This window comes from Armigeres subalbatus, chromosome 1, assembly GCF_024139115.2.
Source record: "Armigeres subalbatus isolate Guangzhou_Male chromosome 1, GZ_Asu_2, whole genome shotgun sequence".
NCBI lineage: Eukaryota > Metazoa > Arthropoda > Insecta > Diptera > Culicidae > Armigeres > Armigeres subalbatus.
In genome coordinates, this window is record NC_085139.1 from 5,303,707 (window position 1) to 5,319,316 (window position 15,610).

The window sequence follows — 15,610 nt, forward strand, 5'->3', positions numbered from 1 at the left end:
TTCATGAATTAATTTGTGTACTGCAATCAAAAGCTATCATATTGGTCTGTTGATCGCAATATTAAAATTCATTCATGAAAATATGTTTCTTAGGTCATTTTGAAAAAATAAACGAGAATTTTCAGTGTATACATGAAATCTTAAAATAGGTACTTTTTAACTCATTAATGGGTTTCTATGTTTCTTTGTGAAGTTTTTCTTCCGTGTAAGCTGTGTATTCTATGCTGTCAGTGTGCCGGTTTCGAATAAATTGTGTCTTGGGAGAACATAACCTAGAAAATCGATAGCTTATTTGTTACGAAATAATGATGTCTCATAACTCTTTGAATATTTACTATTTTTTGAGAAGTGCCATCATTATGAAACTCAATAGTGAACAAGAAGAAAACATTCCCCATCGAATGCAACTTGTTGTAGCAAAATCGATTCAGGTTTAGTACTAGAATAATTGGCTAATGTTTCAATGTGCACACACATACGCACACACACACACGGACACACACACGGACAGACAGACATTTGCTCAGTTTGTCGAGCTGAATCGAATGGTATATAATACTATGGGTACGTACGGGAGTACGTTTTGGGAGTGAAATGAAAGCCTTTCTGGTACAACTTTGTTGTACGAGAAAGGCAAAACCGTACACTGCCAAAAATATCTATATAAGATATATGTGTCGCCGTTATAAATTTTTGCAATAGCTCCACCCTACACTGTGCCACCAAAGTACTCTTTAATGGGTAAAAAAATACCCATTATGAAGTTAAATAGTTCAACTCATTAAAAGAGTAAACGTCGTTTACTCATTAATGAGTAAACCGTTTGTACGTCAAACTAACGAGTGATTTTTACCCACTAATGAGCAACAGCGTTCCTGGACAATGGGTAAAATTCACCCCTTATTGTTTTCAGAAACAGCTACAAGAATTAAATATTCCATCAATCGAATAGTAAAAGAAATTATTTATGGGGAATATAACCGTATTTTTTATTAAAAGTATTTATGAACGGCATAATGATATACATGAACTATAACATGTGTGTATCGTTTTTGCACTGATGGATTGGGATCTCACTTTCACTTTCCCAACAGTATAAATATGATCTGACTAGAAGACGATTCCAAAAATCCGCCAAAGAGGCTCCTTTTTCATCAACAGATCCAGCGGTTTACAGGTATGCGGTGGATACGGGCTTCATCATTCATCGCGAAACAAATCCTGTGTGGCCCCAACATTTGTATTCGGCGGTACAGAAGTATAGAGGCGGAATCCCATCCTGTCTGGTGATGATTTGTTTTGGTTCCCCGACGACCATAATTTAACAAAACAAATTGAAACGCCGTTAGCTGCAATACCAAATAATTTAATTCCCTTTAATAACGCAAAAAAACTAAATTGAGCGAAAATAAAACTTACATTCAATCCACACGAAACCTCGTACAGCACGTTCAGCTTCTCTGCTTTTCCTCTCGATTTGGTTGACACAAAAAAATTAAGTAGATTTTCACCCATTAATGGGTAAAATCTTTTAACTCCCAAATGAGGTAAAAGTACACATTATCAAAAATTTCAAAGTACCCATTATTTTGACAGCTCCATATATCATGAAAAAATGGGTCTTTTCAACTCTTTAATGGGTATTGTCGAGTTTACAGTGTAATATAATCGATATAGAACCACACATAAATTAAATAATTGCTAATACGAGACCACTCATAAAGTTTATTTGGATATATATTTTATTAGTAGTTCGCGTGGAGAATGGTTATGTGTGCGCTGATATTCATCATAAGTTAAATCTATGGATTTTTGCCAATAATTATGTGTGGATTTTTAGTAGTGTAAGATTTGAAACATCTAAAAGCCTAAACCTCAATAACGTATACCCCAACCATTTTCTGAATGACAAATTCGTAATCGACTGATAGCACTTGCATTAGTAACCGATACTACATATGATTATTTAATTGCATGTTGATTATTATTTTAATACCATTCGAGCAACGTGCATTAATTCTGCACTCATGGCAAACTAAATTATTGCACGTTCGCCTACTTATCAATAAGCAATTCATTTATATTATTTACATAAGAAGTAGGTACACCATTACATACCATCTGTTTCTGAGTGAAAATCATTGTCACTTGCCAGACACCAACCGGCTTTCTAAATAAAACCGCATTTAGCAAAACAACCCTCATACTCATACTGTTATTTATATTTAGCCGACACTTTAAAACTGCCGTCATGTACAGGCCCGAATCTGGAAGATTCACGTACACTGAGGAAAATGGACGTATGATTTTCAATCAAACGCCTTATGAAAATTTGCCACAAGAAATCGGTATGAATTTCAATATGTTGCCTTATGAATGATGATTTTCATTTGAAAAAAGTGAAGTGCGGCAGACTGGGTTCGAACCATGGACGTCAGGGTCGGGAGGCCGGTATGTAGACCACACGCCCATCGACGCTTGATTACTCGGGAAGGTAACTGCGTATAAGAAGCACTGTTGGTGGAATAATCAGTCGAAGATTCATAAGGCACCAGTTATGAATTTCGATAGTCTAGTTCGCTGAGTGTAATAGCCGCCTCTAGAAAAGCGTATTTAGCTAGGATTATATTTCCTGCCTATCATTTTGTGATTCAAACACAAATCTTCAGCTTTGTGTCCCAGCCCGACCCTGGTCATGCGAAAGACACGTGTGGTGCATATACAGAGAATGGCATCAACTATCGACTTGAGTAACATCGCAATTGCATACATTGTCTCTGTTGACAATTGGAGCGTAGAAAACCACTCACCTTTTCCAGCGTTCCTCGATGGGTCGTGTTACCCTGCCAGAAGCGCCTCACGTATCCCCGGATGTAGCCAGTGATGCACTTCTCGTACTGAAACCCCGGATACCAGCACAAACTACCGTAACCGAAGATCCAGACGGCTGCCCCGTTGTTATTGTTGTTGTTATCAGCTTGCGCAGCTGCCATGGCGTCTTATGTGGCAGTTACCGATATCACAACGCGGAAAAAGATGCACCACTCGAAGCCCCCACAACACTACACTTCTCGCCACGCAGACTAATAGTTCAAAAATATTCGCGCGAAAGTCACTGCCACTACGAAGGTCGGCGAAATTGGCACATACGGGGATTGGCCGCGCGCGCGTTCACCCAGCGGAGGACGACGCAAATGTTTATATTTTGGTTCGATCTGGCGACGTCGGTCGTAGTAACAACAACAACAAAGTCACTCACTCTTTTTTAATTCAACTCGCTCACGCGCCAGTTTGATGAAGGTGATGAAGCACTCAATCCATAGCAAATAAGGTCCTTTGTTCGAGGGCTCACCGATGCGCCTCAGTGTCTAATCTAATAAAGTGCATTCACACGCGCCCACTAATCTAAGCAACCTGTTCTTCCTTCTTCGAGCTAGAATCTTCCGGTTGCTGCGATCGGCATAGGGAGGCGCAAATCACGATTTAATGCGCACCGTTGGTGCCAAGCGGAATGGAAAATGCCGCCGCTGGTGGTTGAAGTGCTGGCGCTTCTTGTTGACGATCGACGACGGTGGAACCAGAATGCTGGGGAAGAATCTCTGTTCCGGAAATGTTGCTGCGGCGGCTGCTGATGTCGCTTTCGATGGAGTCGCCCGACGGGCGGTGATCGCTTGAACTACTGCACGCTGTCGTCGTTCTCGTCGACTACTGCTGGCTGCTGGCCTCATGTTCTGTGAAAGAGCCGTGTGTAGAGAAAAAAATGGGGACGAGAAAAGGATCGTGTATTAGATGGAAATCCATTTCACACGTCTATTTTGCTGATAAAATAACGATTGTGTACCACTATGGCATATTGGCACACATGGGACAGTGGGTACAGTGGTGTTCGTGAATTTGTGCACACGTTCATGTTTGTGTTGAATGCGACACGCATCACGCCAAAACAGCGTGATGGCTAGCGGCTGCGGACACATTGAACTGCGCGCGGTTGTGCGCGGTGGCGCACTTGTATGAGTGAATATTAAAATTGATTACCCACTTTGGACACAGGTCGCGAAAAATATACCGTCTCTGTTATTTTGCGCATTCGAACGCTGTTTAGAAAACGTGCCCTCCTCCCCCAATGTTCTGGTTAGTTAGCCGTAACTTAGGTTAACAAATTGAGAATTTCGAAAACAAGAAAAAGCAAAACATTAGATAAACGGGTTTAGCGTGGTCCCCGTTTGTCGAATCAATTCACACTTCCTCGTTTGGGAGAGTGATTGAAATAATTTAGTGCTATGCACGTGGAAAACGGAAATAGAAGGTTTTTATAAACTTACTGTTGGAAAATTATGGTCCTTCTGTTATTGTTAATTCAATGTAAACGAATAAATTAAATGGTAAAGTAGGTCAATTCAATGTTTATAAATACGAGCGTTTGCTCGTCTCCGTAGGCCTTGTATCTGTCGTCCTACGCAAACCAGTACCACTATCATACAGGGAAGGGGTTCATAGACATGTGGATGTCGTTGGTTTGTACGAGTTGAATGAAATTTCAGAAATATACGATGAATGCACCCTAAAAATTCGAAAAATTTTATGTGGAAAAAGTTTAAACCGATGTATCAAAGAAATTTAGAAAAATGCTAACGGATAATAATTTGTACACAAAACCAAAATTTACAATTCTGCATAAAATCTTGTCATATATACAGATTCTACCAGTTTCTAATACCTACACAAAATGTAAGCTTTTAGTACTGCCATAGTATTAAACTAGAATAGAATGGTGGGATTTTAATGCAAAAGTTTTAATACAGAACATTTTGCTTATGGTATAAAAACATGTATATTTCTGCATTTATTTAATCTAATTAATTGAATTACATTATTATGTTACTTTATCTAAATGTAAACATAATCTTCTGTATTTTGGGAGGGATTTTTTTCTTATATTGTGTACTGTTGCGTTATTTTGTCGATTCAAGTCAAAACAATTCATAATAAGTATAATCTAGTGTTTTTGCAGATTTATCCATAATTTTATTAAATCCTATTCAAAATTTGTTTTTTTTTATTATGATGAACTATAAAATTTATGGAAATTTCACTTTATTGTGTGGCGTTTGTTTCTCTACCGGAATGAAAATGGCCTTCGGAATCGCAAACGTGTTTGTCGGTACTAACATTTGCAGATAAGCCATATTCCCTCTGGTATAAACATACTTGAATATGATCGCAATGAGACAATGCTTTTCGGGGCTAAATAAATAAGACCCTTTGTGTGAGTCTCGAGAGTGAAATCAATTACAATGGCATTACTAGTCCAAACGGCATGGCATACACCTGTGTTCAGATTAATAGCATCGAACGCAGGATTTATGGCGGTGAACTACAAACATAAATAAATAATTGCTCACACAGCTGCATAAAGAAGTTTAAATTTTCCATAGACTATGAATCGCCTACTTTGAGCGGCACACTAGGAGTTAACTTTCGGAAATCAGTATGGGGAAAGGCATCTAAAGTTTAATATCCATGTGCGTAGCCAGGATTTCGAGTAGGGAGGAGGGCAACTTTTTTAGGTCTTCTGAATCGTAGTTTTATAGTAGTTTTATAAAAACACATGAATATTAGTGCTTGGCACTAAGTTCCAAAAACTTTGAAACCAAATCCACAACCAACAGTAAAGGCTGGATCACAATAGCGCGTTGCGCGTCGCGTCGCGCTGGGCGTTGAAGTCAGCGTTTTGTACTAGAACGCAACGACAATGAACGTGTATTCAGTATTATTCAGAAAGAATGTAAAATCGGCTATAACTTTTATTATAAAAACCCTGCATTCTTCAATAAGTTTTAGAATACTAGAACCATACATTTTAATTTCTAAACAAATCCCCTCTGAAATAATATTTGTTATAAAATAGGCAGAAAAAAACAATATGCAAGCTTTCCCCAGGAATTCCTTTGACAATTGCTCCAGACATTCTATCAGGAATTCTATCAGGGATTCTTTAGGAATGTCCTGCAAAATTGCACCGTGGAAATTTCGCAGAATTGCCAGTAAGCATTCCTGAGAATTTCGCGAAAAAACTTCGAATTTCTTGTGTAAATTCCATAAAATTTCTCCAGGATTTCCTCCGAGAATTATTCATTCCGGTAGTTCTATTGGCAGTTCCTCGGGGGTTCCTTCTTCCGGGAATTCATTCAGGCCTACTTTCTGGAATTTATTTAGGCTTCTTCAGGAATTTATATAGAAATTCCTCCAGAAGCTCCCTCAAGAATGTCTCTGGGAGCTCCGCAGGGAATTCTCCGGGAGGTCCTCTGATGATGATGATTGTCCAGATACATACCCCTACAATGGTTTCAGCTAGACGAGATTTATCTATGAGATGAATTATCCAAGATTTTTTCTGACAGTTCTTTTGGTAGTTTCGCTGGCAGTTCCTCCGGGGGTTCCCGTTTCTTCAGAAATTCCTCCGGGAGCTCCTTTGAGAATTCCTCTTGGAATTGCACCGGAAATTCATCCGGGAGGTTTTCCGGGAATTCCTCCGGGAGTTCCACCAGTAGCTCTTCCAGGAAGTCATTCAAGCTTTTTTCAGGTAATCATTTAGGCTTTCTTCAGAAATTTAGCTGGAAATTCCTCCCGAAGTTCTTCCGAAAGTTTCTTTGTGAGTTCCTACGGGTAGTCTTCTAGGAATGCTTCTAGAAGTTCCTCCAGAAATTCCTTCGGGAGTTCTTATGGGAGCTCCTCCGGCAGTTCCTTCGGGAATTCCTCCGGAAGATCCACCGGCAGTTTCTACGAGAATTCCTCAAGGAGTTTCACCGGCAGTTCCTCCAGGTGTTCCTCTGAGCAGGAACTTCCGGAGAAACTCCCAGAGTAATTTCCGGAGGAACTCCCGGAGGAATTTCTGGAGAAATTCCCGGAGAAATTATCAGAGGAATTCTCGGAGGAACTGCCGGTGGAACTTCTGGAGGAATTTCTTGAAGAACTACAGGAAGAATCCTGGAGGAACTTCTGGATGAACTCTCGTAAGAAATCCCAAATGAAGTTCCGTAAGTATTCCAGGAGGAACTCGTGGAAGAATTCGTAAAGGCCCTCCTTGAGGAACTCACAGAGAAATACTCCGAGGAACTTCTGGAGGAATTTGTAGATAAATTCCTAAAGATAGCTTAAATGAATTCCTGGAAGAAATCCTGAATGAATTCCCGGAGGAACTATTATTGGAGCTCCCGGAGGAATTTTCAAAGGAACAGCCGGATTTGAATTTCTAGAGGAATTTCCGGAATCCCATTTCCCATGAAATTACTGCCAAATATCCGCAAGGAATTCTTTGTGAAGTTTCTGGAGGGATTCCCGGAGGAACTCCCACAAGCACTTCCGAAGGAATTCCCACAATGAAATGCCCAGATGAAATCCTGAAAGTATTCCCAGACGAATTTTAGACCAACATTTGAAAAGGGCGTAACAGCCAAAATTTATTCCTTCTGATTCTTTGTCCACATATCTAGACCAACATTTGAAAAGGGCGTAACAGCCAAAATTTATTCCTTCTGATTCTTTGTCCACATGTGGACAAAGAATCAGAAGGAATAAATTTTGGCTGTTACGCCCTTTTCGAATGTTGGTCTAGAATTGCTGAAGAGGTTACCGGATGACTTTCTGGGGGTTTGTTCTGAAGAAAATCCTGGAAGATCTTTTGGAAGATATCCTGGACAAACTCTCAAATTAATTTCCGAATGAAATTTTGGAGTAAATTCCGATTCCGTAAATTCTAGAACAATTCCGTGGAAAAATTCCCGGAGAAATTCCTGAAGGAATTCCTGGAGAAATACCTGAAGGAATTCCCGGAAAAATACCTGGAAGAATTTCCGGGGAAATACTTGGACGAATTCCTGGAGAAATTCCTAAAGAAATTTCTAGAGGATATTCTAGAGTAATTGCAGAAGAATTCCAGAATAAAATTCTAGAGGATTTCGCTATTGAATTTATGGAGGTATTCCCGGAAACATTCCTGAAAACTATCCAGGAGTTAAAGGAAGAGTTTCTGAAGGAATGTCTGGAAAAGTTCCTAGAAGAATTTCTGAAAGAATTTATTTTATAGATAGCGAAATTGGATGATTTCCGTCATAAATTTCTGAAGAAACTTCTGGTGGAATTTCGGGAGGAAATTTTGTATGTATTCTTGAAGAAACTCTCGAATGCATTACTGAAGGAAATTCCGGAGATTTTTCTGGAACAATAGCCGAAGAAATGTCTAGAAATAAAACTTGGAGATAAGAAAAGAAATAATTAAGGAATTTCCTCATGAATTTCCTTAAAAAAAAATTAGTGATGGTTTTCCAGATAAGGGTCAATTACAATTACATGAGAAGGATTTTCGAACAATTTTTTGAGGAATTTGTAGATAACTTTCCGGAGGAAGTTCCCAGGAGAGCTTCTAGAATGATTTCAAGGAGAGTTCTTGAGCCCGAAATGTTTCGAGTTGTTCGAATTTTTGGGAATCTTTTGAATTTCAACCACCTGAATATGATTGGAACGCAAAGTGCACATATTTAAGGGAATTCATTTCAGTACCCGTTCAATCTTTCCACCATTTAGGGAGGGGGGACGGCCCCCCTCTGGCTACGCCCTTGTTAATATCTCGAAAATAATCATCTTAATCGAAAAAATATTTAGTAGGCGTTGTAGCAGACACCTTCCTACATAACTGGTACCAAATAGATTTTCGTGCAAAGTTCCTGCTGTTGAGAAAACCTGCGTTAGATGTCCTTTCGCCATACAAACTTCAGGTGGTTAACTCATGCTGGATATTTTTACATACACGTTAGCGCTTGGATACGGCAGTGGCGGGTAGGATACCAACCACTGTATGTGATTCATTGACAAAAAAGGGAACAAAGAAACTAGGGTAGAGGCAGAGTGTATGTAATGAATCGCCTGCTTTGAGCGTGCTTACAGCGGCACAGTAGGAGTTAACTTTCTGAAATCAGTATGGCGAAAGGCATCTAAGGTTCGATTTCTCAAAATCAAGCACCTTAATCGAAAACATATTTGGTAGGCATAGTAGCGAACACAATCCTTCATAACCGGTAGGTACCAAATAGTTTTTCATGGAAAGCTCAAAATTTGGAGAAAACCTGCATTAGATGTCTTTCGCCATACAGATTTCTGGCGGTTAACTCATGCTTGCTATTTTTCGCATACATATACTATAGCGCCTGGATGTGGCAGCGGCGGGTAGAAAATCAGCCACTGCCAATAATGAATCGCCTGCTTTGAGCGTGCTTACAGCGGCACAGTAGGAGTTAACTTTCTGAAATCAGTATGGCGAAAGGCATCTAAGGTTCGATTTCTCAAAATCAAGCACCTTAATCGAAAACATATTTGGTAGGCGTAGTAGCGGACACCATCCTTCATAACCGGTACCAAATAGTTTTTCACGAAAAGTTTCTAATTTTGAGAAAACCCGCGTTAGATGACTTTCGCCATACAAATTTCTGGCGGATAACTCTTGCTGGCTATTTTGCGCATATACTATAGCGCCTGGATGTGACAGCGGCGGGTACAAAATCAACCACTGCCAATAATTCATTAACTTCTAATATTGAGACACTGCAACAAATCTATATACAGGGGATGGACAAAATAATTAGGATAGGCAAATTTTGGGTAATATTAGATGTGTTGTAACTACCTTAGTTATCATCCGATTTTGACAATTCAGGCATGCCTGAACTAGAAAATTAATGCAGTTTTACGGTATGTCCATGGAACCGACTATGGCCACCGGATTCCGGAGATATTCCGGGGTTTTCGGAGGTAGGTTCAAAACCAAAAATTTGAGGTGGATATTAGGAGAAGCTGTGGTTAAAAATTGAATATTATTAGTAATCACAAATGAAGTAGGGCTCTTGATGATTGGAACCATATATTGAAATTTAGAATCGGACCAGAATCAAGTGAGATATGGCCATTTCTTTAAAATCGGTTCCGATCGATACTTATCAAAGGGGTCAGGCCAAAACTTCATTTGAATCTCGCTTTTTGATAGATGGTCCATTATGATTTTATTCTAGAAAGCCTCTAATGTGTCAAGAATGAAAAACCAATTGAATAAACGGATCCTGGAGTCGCTGGGATGTCCCCGGGGAACCTGTGAATGGGGACATTCAAGTTTTAGCACCAAAATCAGTCATTCGACGGCTCTTTTTTCATGGTTTTCGATCAGGAAGCGAAGCATGAATATAAAATGGTCCATTGACGGCTCTGACCGCTTCCAGGATCTACGGATTGGCCCCGAGAACCTGTGGAAGGGGACATTTTAGTTTTACCAAAAAAACCAGTCGTTCGACGGCAATTTTTTCATGGTTTTCGATCAGGAAGCAAATTATGAATATAAAATGGTCAATTTACGATTCTGACCGCTTCCAGGACCTACGGATTGGCCCCGGGGAACCTGTGGAAGGGGACATTTTAGTTTTACCACCAAAACCAGTCGTTCGACGGCTCTTTTTTCATGGTTTTCGATCAGGAAGCGAATTATGAATATAAAATGGTCAATTAACGGTTCAGACCGCTTGCAGGACCTACGGATTGGCCCAGGGGAACCTGTGGAAGGGGACATTTTAGTTTTAGCATCAAACCCAGTCATTCGAATGCTCTTTTTTCATGGATTTCAACCAGGAAGCGAAATATGAATATAAAATGGTCCTTTTACGGCTCTGACCGCTTTCAAGACCTACGGATTGGCCCCGGGGAACCTGTGGACGGGGACATTTTAGTTTTACCACCAAAACCAGTCATTCGATTTTCGATCAGGAAGTGAAGTATGAATTCAAGACCCACGGATTGCTCCTGGAGAATCTGTGTAAGGGGACATTTTATTTTAAGCATCAAAACCAGTTATTCGACGGCTCTTTTCTAGTGGTTTCGATTAGTAATCGAGAAATTAATATAAAAGGGACCATTGAGGGCTCTGACCGCTTTCTGGACCTACAGATTGGCCCAGGAAACCTGTGGAAGGGGACATTTTAGTTTCAACACCAAAACTAGTCATACAACGGCTCTGTTTTCATGGCTTTGGATCAGGAAGCGAAGTATGAAGTAGGCAGGTTCCCCGTGAGCTATCCGTAGGTCCAGAAAACGGTCAGAGCCGTCAACGGTCCATTTCTTGTTCATACTTCACATTCTGATTGAAATCCATGAAAAAAGAGCCGTCCAATTATTGGTTTTTGTGCTAAAACTAAAATGTCCCCTCCCACAGTTCCCCGGGGGCAATCCGTAAGTCCTGGAAGCGGTCAGATCCATTAATGGTCCAATTTATACTCATACTTCGCTTTCTGATCAAAAATTCTTACTTTGCTTATATTAAAGAAGAGCTGTCCAGTGATTGATTTTGGTGTTCCTCGGGGGCAACCAGTAGCGGTCAAAGCTGTCAATGGTCCTTTTATATTTATACTTTGCTTCCTGATCGAAAACCTATAAAAAGAGCCGTCGAATAACTGATTTTAGTGCTAAAACTTATATGTTCCCTTCCACAGGTTCCCCGGGGGCAATCCTTGGGTCCTGGAAGCGGTCAGAGCCGTCAATGATCCATTTTATTTTCGTACTTCGCTTCCTGATCGATAACCATGAATGAAGAGCTGTCGAATGGCTGGTTTTTGTGCTAAAACTAAAATGTCCCCTTCCACAGGTTCCTCGGGGCCAATCCGTAGATCCTGGAATCAGTCAGAACCGTCAATGGACCATTTTATATTCATACTTCGCTTCCTGATCGAAAACCATGAAAAAAGAGCCGTCGAACGACCGGTTTTGGTGGTAAAACTAAAATGTCCCCTTCCACAGGTTCCCCGGGGCCAATCCGTAGATCCTGGAAGCGGTCAGAGCCAACAATGAACCATTTTATATTCATACTTCGCTTCCTGGTCGGAAACCATGAAAAAAGAGCCGTCGAACGACTGGTTTTGGTGGTAAAACTAAAATGTCCCCTTCCACAGGTTTTCCGCGGCCAATCCGTAGATCCTGGAAGCGGTCAGATCCGTCAATGGACCATTTTATATTCATACTTCGCTTCCTGATCGAAAACCATGAAAAAAGAGCCGTCGAATGACTGATTTTGGTGCTAAAACTTAAATGTCCCCATTCACAGGTTCCCTGGGGACATCCCAGCGACTCCAGGATCCGTTTATTCAATTGGTTTTTCATACTTGACACATTAGAGGCCTTCCAGAATAAAATTATAGTGGATGATCTATCAAAAAGCGAGATTCAAATGAAGTTGTGGCCTGACCCCTTCGATAAGTATCGATCGGAACCGATTTTAAAGAAATGGCCATATCTCACTTGATTCTGGTCCGATTCCAAATCTCAATATATGGTTCTAATCAGCAAGAGCCCTGCTTCATTTGTGGTTACTAATATTATTCAATTTTCAACCACAACTTCTCCTAATATCCACCTCAAATTTACGGTTTTGAACCTACCTCCGAAAAACCCGGAATATCTCCGGAATCCGGTGGCCATAGTCGGTTCCATGGACATACCGTAAAACTGCATTAATTTTCTAGTTCAGGCATGCCTGAATTGTCAAAATCGGATGATAACTAAGGTAGTTACAACACATCTAATTTTACCCAAAATTTGCCTATCCTAATTATTTTGTCCATCCCCTGTACATAAAAATGAATTTCTGTCTGAACCTTATAGACTCCGAAACTACTGAACCGATCGGCGTAAAAATTTATATGCAGAGGTTTTTTGGGTCGGAGAAGGTTCTTAAGATGGTTAGAGACCCCTCCCTCCTTTGGAAAAGGGGGCTCCCATACAAATGAAACCGAAATTTCTACATAACTCGAGAACTAATCAATGTTAGGCGAAACGAAGTTCGTCGGGTCTGCTAGTGTCCAATAAAATTATTTCCAATTTTAGACAAACATCGTTCCTTTCTTCTATTGCAACAATCAGCTCTTTGTATCCTTAGTTTTAATTTGTTTAGTTTATGTTAAAAACATTGTAATTCCTTCATGGTTTCTAATTCAACTAGAGGAAAAATCTTAACTGCCAGAGGCAATTGAAATGTATTAATAACTAGTCGACCCGGCAGACGTTGTTCTGCATAGTAGGCGAAAAAGCCCATGTGAAATTTCCATACGAATCTTAATTTTAATATATCACGATTTTCACAACCTTACTCGTAATTTTCGCGTTAGGAAATATCATATAAACCCGTCGGAAACTGTAATGAATGTTTCTGCTGAAGAAATAAAAAAAATCCATCCAGCCGTTTTCGAGTTATGCGGATACGAACACAGACCATTTCATTTTTATATATAAAGAAGAAGATAACTAAAAATGTATCATAGCAAACGATGACGATAGTGTTAAAAAACACGGAACATCTAGGATAAAATGCCCAATAAGGGACCCCCTAGTAGCGGAATTTTTCTCTTCCTGTCACAAGGCTTAAAAATTTTCAACATATTAACTCTGCTTGATATCTAACAACAAGCTCTGCATCCCCTCTTCACGATACATACATAAAATACCCAAATACACGACGTTAATCGTTGAAATTAACATTTTAAAGTCTAACTGAATTCGCCCTATAGTAGACCCCCTGGGGGTCCATAATAGGAAATTGCGTCCTTATAGTCGACACTTCATTTGATTTCCATGTCCCGTTTCGGGACGTTCTTCTTCCCTATTATAAAATATTCCTATAATGGACACTCTCGTGTTTATTTTTTATAGAATTGTAAAAAATCATCTAATTTTACTTTCCATAGCATTTCCAATGCATGTAATCAAATCATAGGACTGTAAGGTAGGTTCTCCCGATAGAATTTCATAGCAAAATGTTGACATTGTGCAGTAATAATGCAAAAATGGCTGGAGGGTCCACTATTTGTTGGGGGTCCACTATTGGGCACTTTACCCTAGTCTAAGAGAAGAATGCATGTTTAGTAGATAATTAGCAAATCAAATTAGTAAAAAAAACACGATTCTGTGCTGTTTGCTCTGCGCACGACCCGACATAAGAAAATTCATGCAAATTCTGTGGTACAGACGACACGAGGCTATCACACAGTCAGCAATAAACAGTTTGTGACAGAGGATGCTGTACAGTCTTTCTGGTAAACCTTGAAATGAAACATTAAATTCCTTGGCAACAGGAATACCTTGGAATGAAACATTATTTTTAGTTGGAACTAGACAGTGTCGAAGGACGTATTATTGTCCTATGTTTGTTGGGATTCTCCATATACATGGGACAATTATATATTCACCGGGAGTAGATGTGTAATTCCATATAGAAAGTAGTCTAGACTGAATGTTGTATGACTGTTCGGGAAATACATAATAATTGACATTTACCAACACTAGTTTTTTTGTAATTAAATTAAACTGAAGTATAAACTTATTAAACAAAGATATTTACTCCTTTATGATTTATACTAAGCAGCTTTTGCTTACTTTTTGTTCAGGTATGATATTACTCATCCGCGTCAAGCTACCCATATGGAATCGACGTTAATGATGCATACATGCCCCGGCAAGCTTGCTGGTGGATTTCAATATCTGCATGAATGACGTGTTAACTGCCGATAATTGAACGATGGGCGCGTTTTTTCTTGGGAAAATACAATCGGTCTGCAGAGTTTTATCACGAGTTTTTAGTTTACTAAATATTCTACATCATTTAATTGATTTTATAAAATACAAAAGGAAAAATAGAACCCAAGCCTGTTTGAATTGAAATACTGATTCTATATTGTTTGAAGTTGTAGGATTGAGATGAAATAAGAGGTTAGACAAAAAGGTTGAGATAGGCAAAGTTATGCTGATCGGAATTTTAACAAAATTTTGCCTATCTCAACCTTTTTGTCTAACCATATCCTGCCCTTCGGATATTTACGTAAATATCTCAAGGTCACTAGGAAGGTACTTACGTTTGATTCGCTGGTGCCTGCCAAATATTTATACTGCACTGTGCCCTCCTGGCTTAGAAACAACCACAACCACAACAAGCCATGATGTCGATGATGGAATATCAAAAAATAATCACTTTTTACCGTTTCTTGCTGTCTCTAAGGAAATTAGGACACTATAAGAGGCCAACTTGGATGCTGATGCTTAAAAACACTCGCTTTGACGCTGGAACTGGCAGTGGAGAACTTGAACTTTTCACTTGGAAAGGGCGATTCATACAATTAAAGAAAATTTGCGCAGACGTAGACAATGCGTCTTGTTGTTGGCGATATGCTTTGCTTCTTGCTATTGAGTAAGCGGCAAAGATGACGAAACCGACGACGTGGTCAATGAACGAACTCACGCGAGCAAAGTAGGATTCAATGTTTGTTGTAAAAGTGCAACTGCTGCGGCTGGCGTACGGGGAATAACTGAAACGTATCGCGCGTCCCAGTATGGCATGGTAGAGAGCGAGCGAGCAGTGAATGCGAGCGCGCGATTCATAAATGAATGTCTTCTGTTCTGATGTATGCACGCTTTGAAGCTTAGAGGGGCTGATCAAAACAGCGCCCTTGTTTATAATAAAGAATACGTGCAACAACCGTAAAAAAGTATAGCACCGGAATGATCTCTGTAAGTATTCCATATCAATGATTTC

At 39.7% G+C, this 15,610-nt stretch overlaps 1 protein-coding gene across 2 annotated transcripts in view; it reads right to left on the reverse strand.

The window, feature by feature from the left end:
- The window catches only part of LOC134220056 (glutathione-specific gamma-glutamylcyclotransferase 1), a 51,382-nt gene extending 35,998 nt beyond the window's left edge, over nucleotides 1-15,384 (reverse strand). Inside the window, exons 1-2 of one of the 2 annotated variants that reach the window (XM_062699011.1) lie at nucleotides 14,934-15,384; nucleotides 2,811-3,731 (exon numbers count right to left, since the gene is read on the reverse strand). In XM_062699011.1, coding sequence (XP_062554995.1) covers nucleotides 2,811-2,993 — 183 coding nt within the window. In that variant the 5' untranslated portion in view covers nucleotides 2,994-3,731; nucleotides 14,934-15,384. The remainder of the gene's footprint in view (nucleotides 1-2,810; nucleotides 3,732-14,933) is intronic. The other variant, XM_062699003.1, reaches the window with a different exon arrangement.
- Between the last annotated feature and the right edge of the window lie 226 nt (nucleotides 15,385-15,610).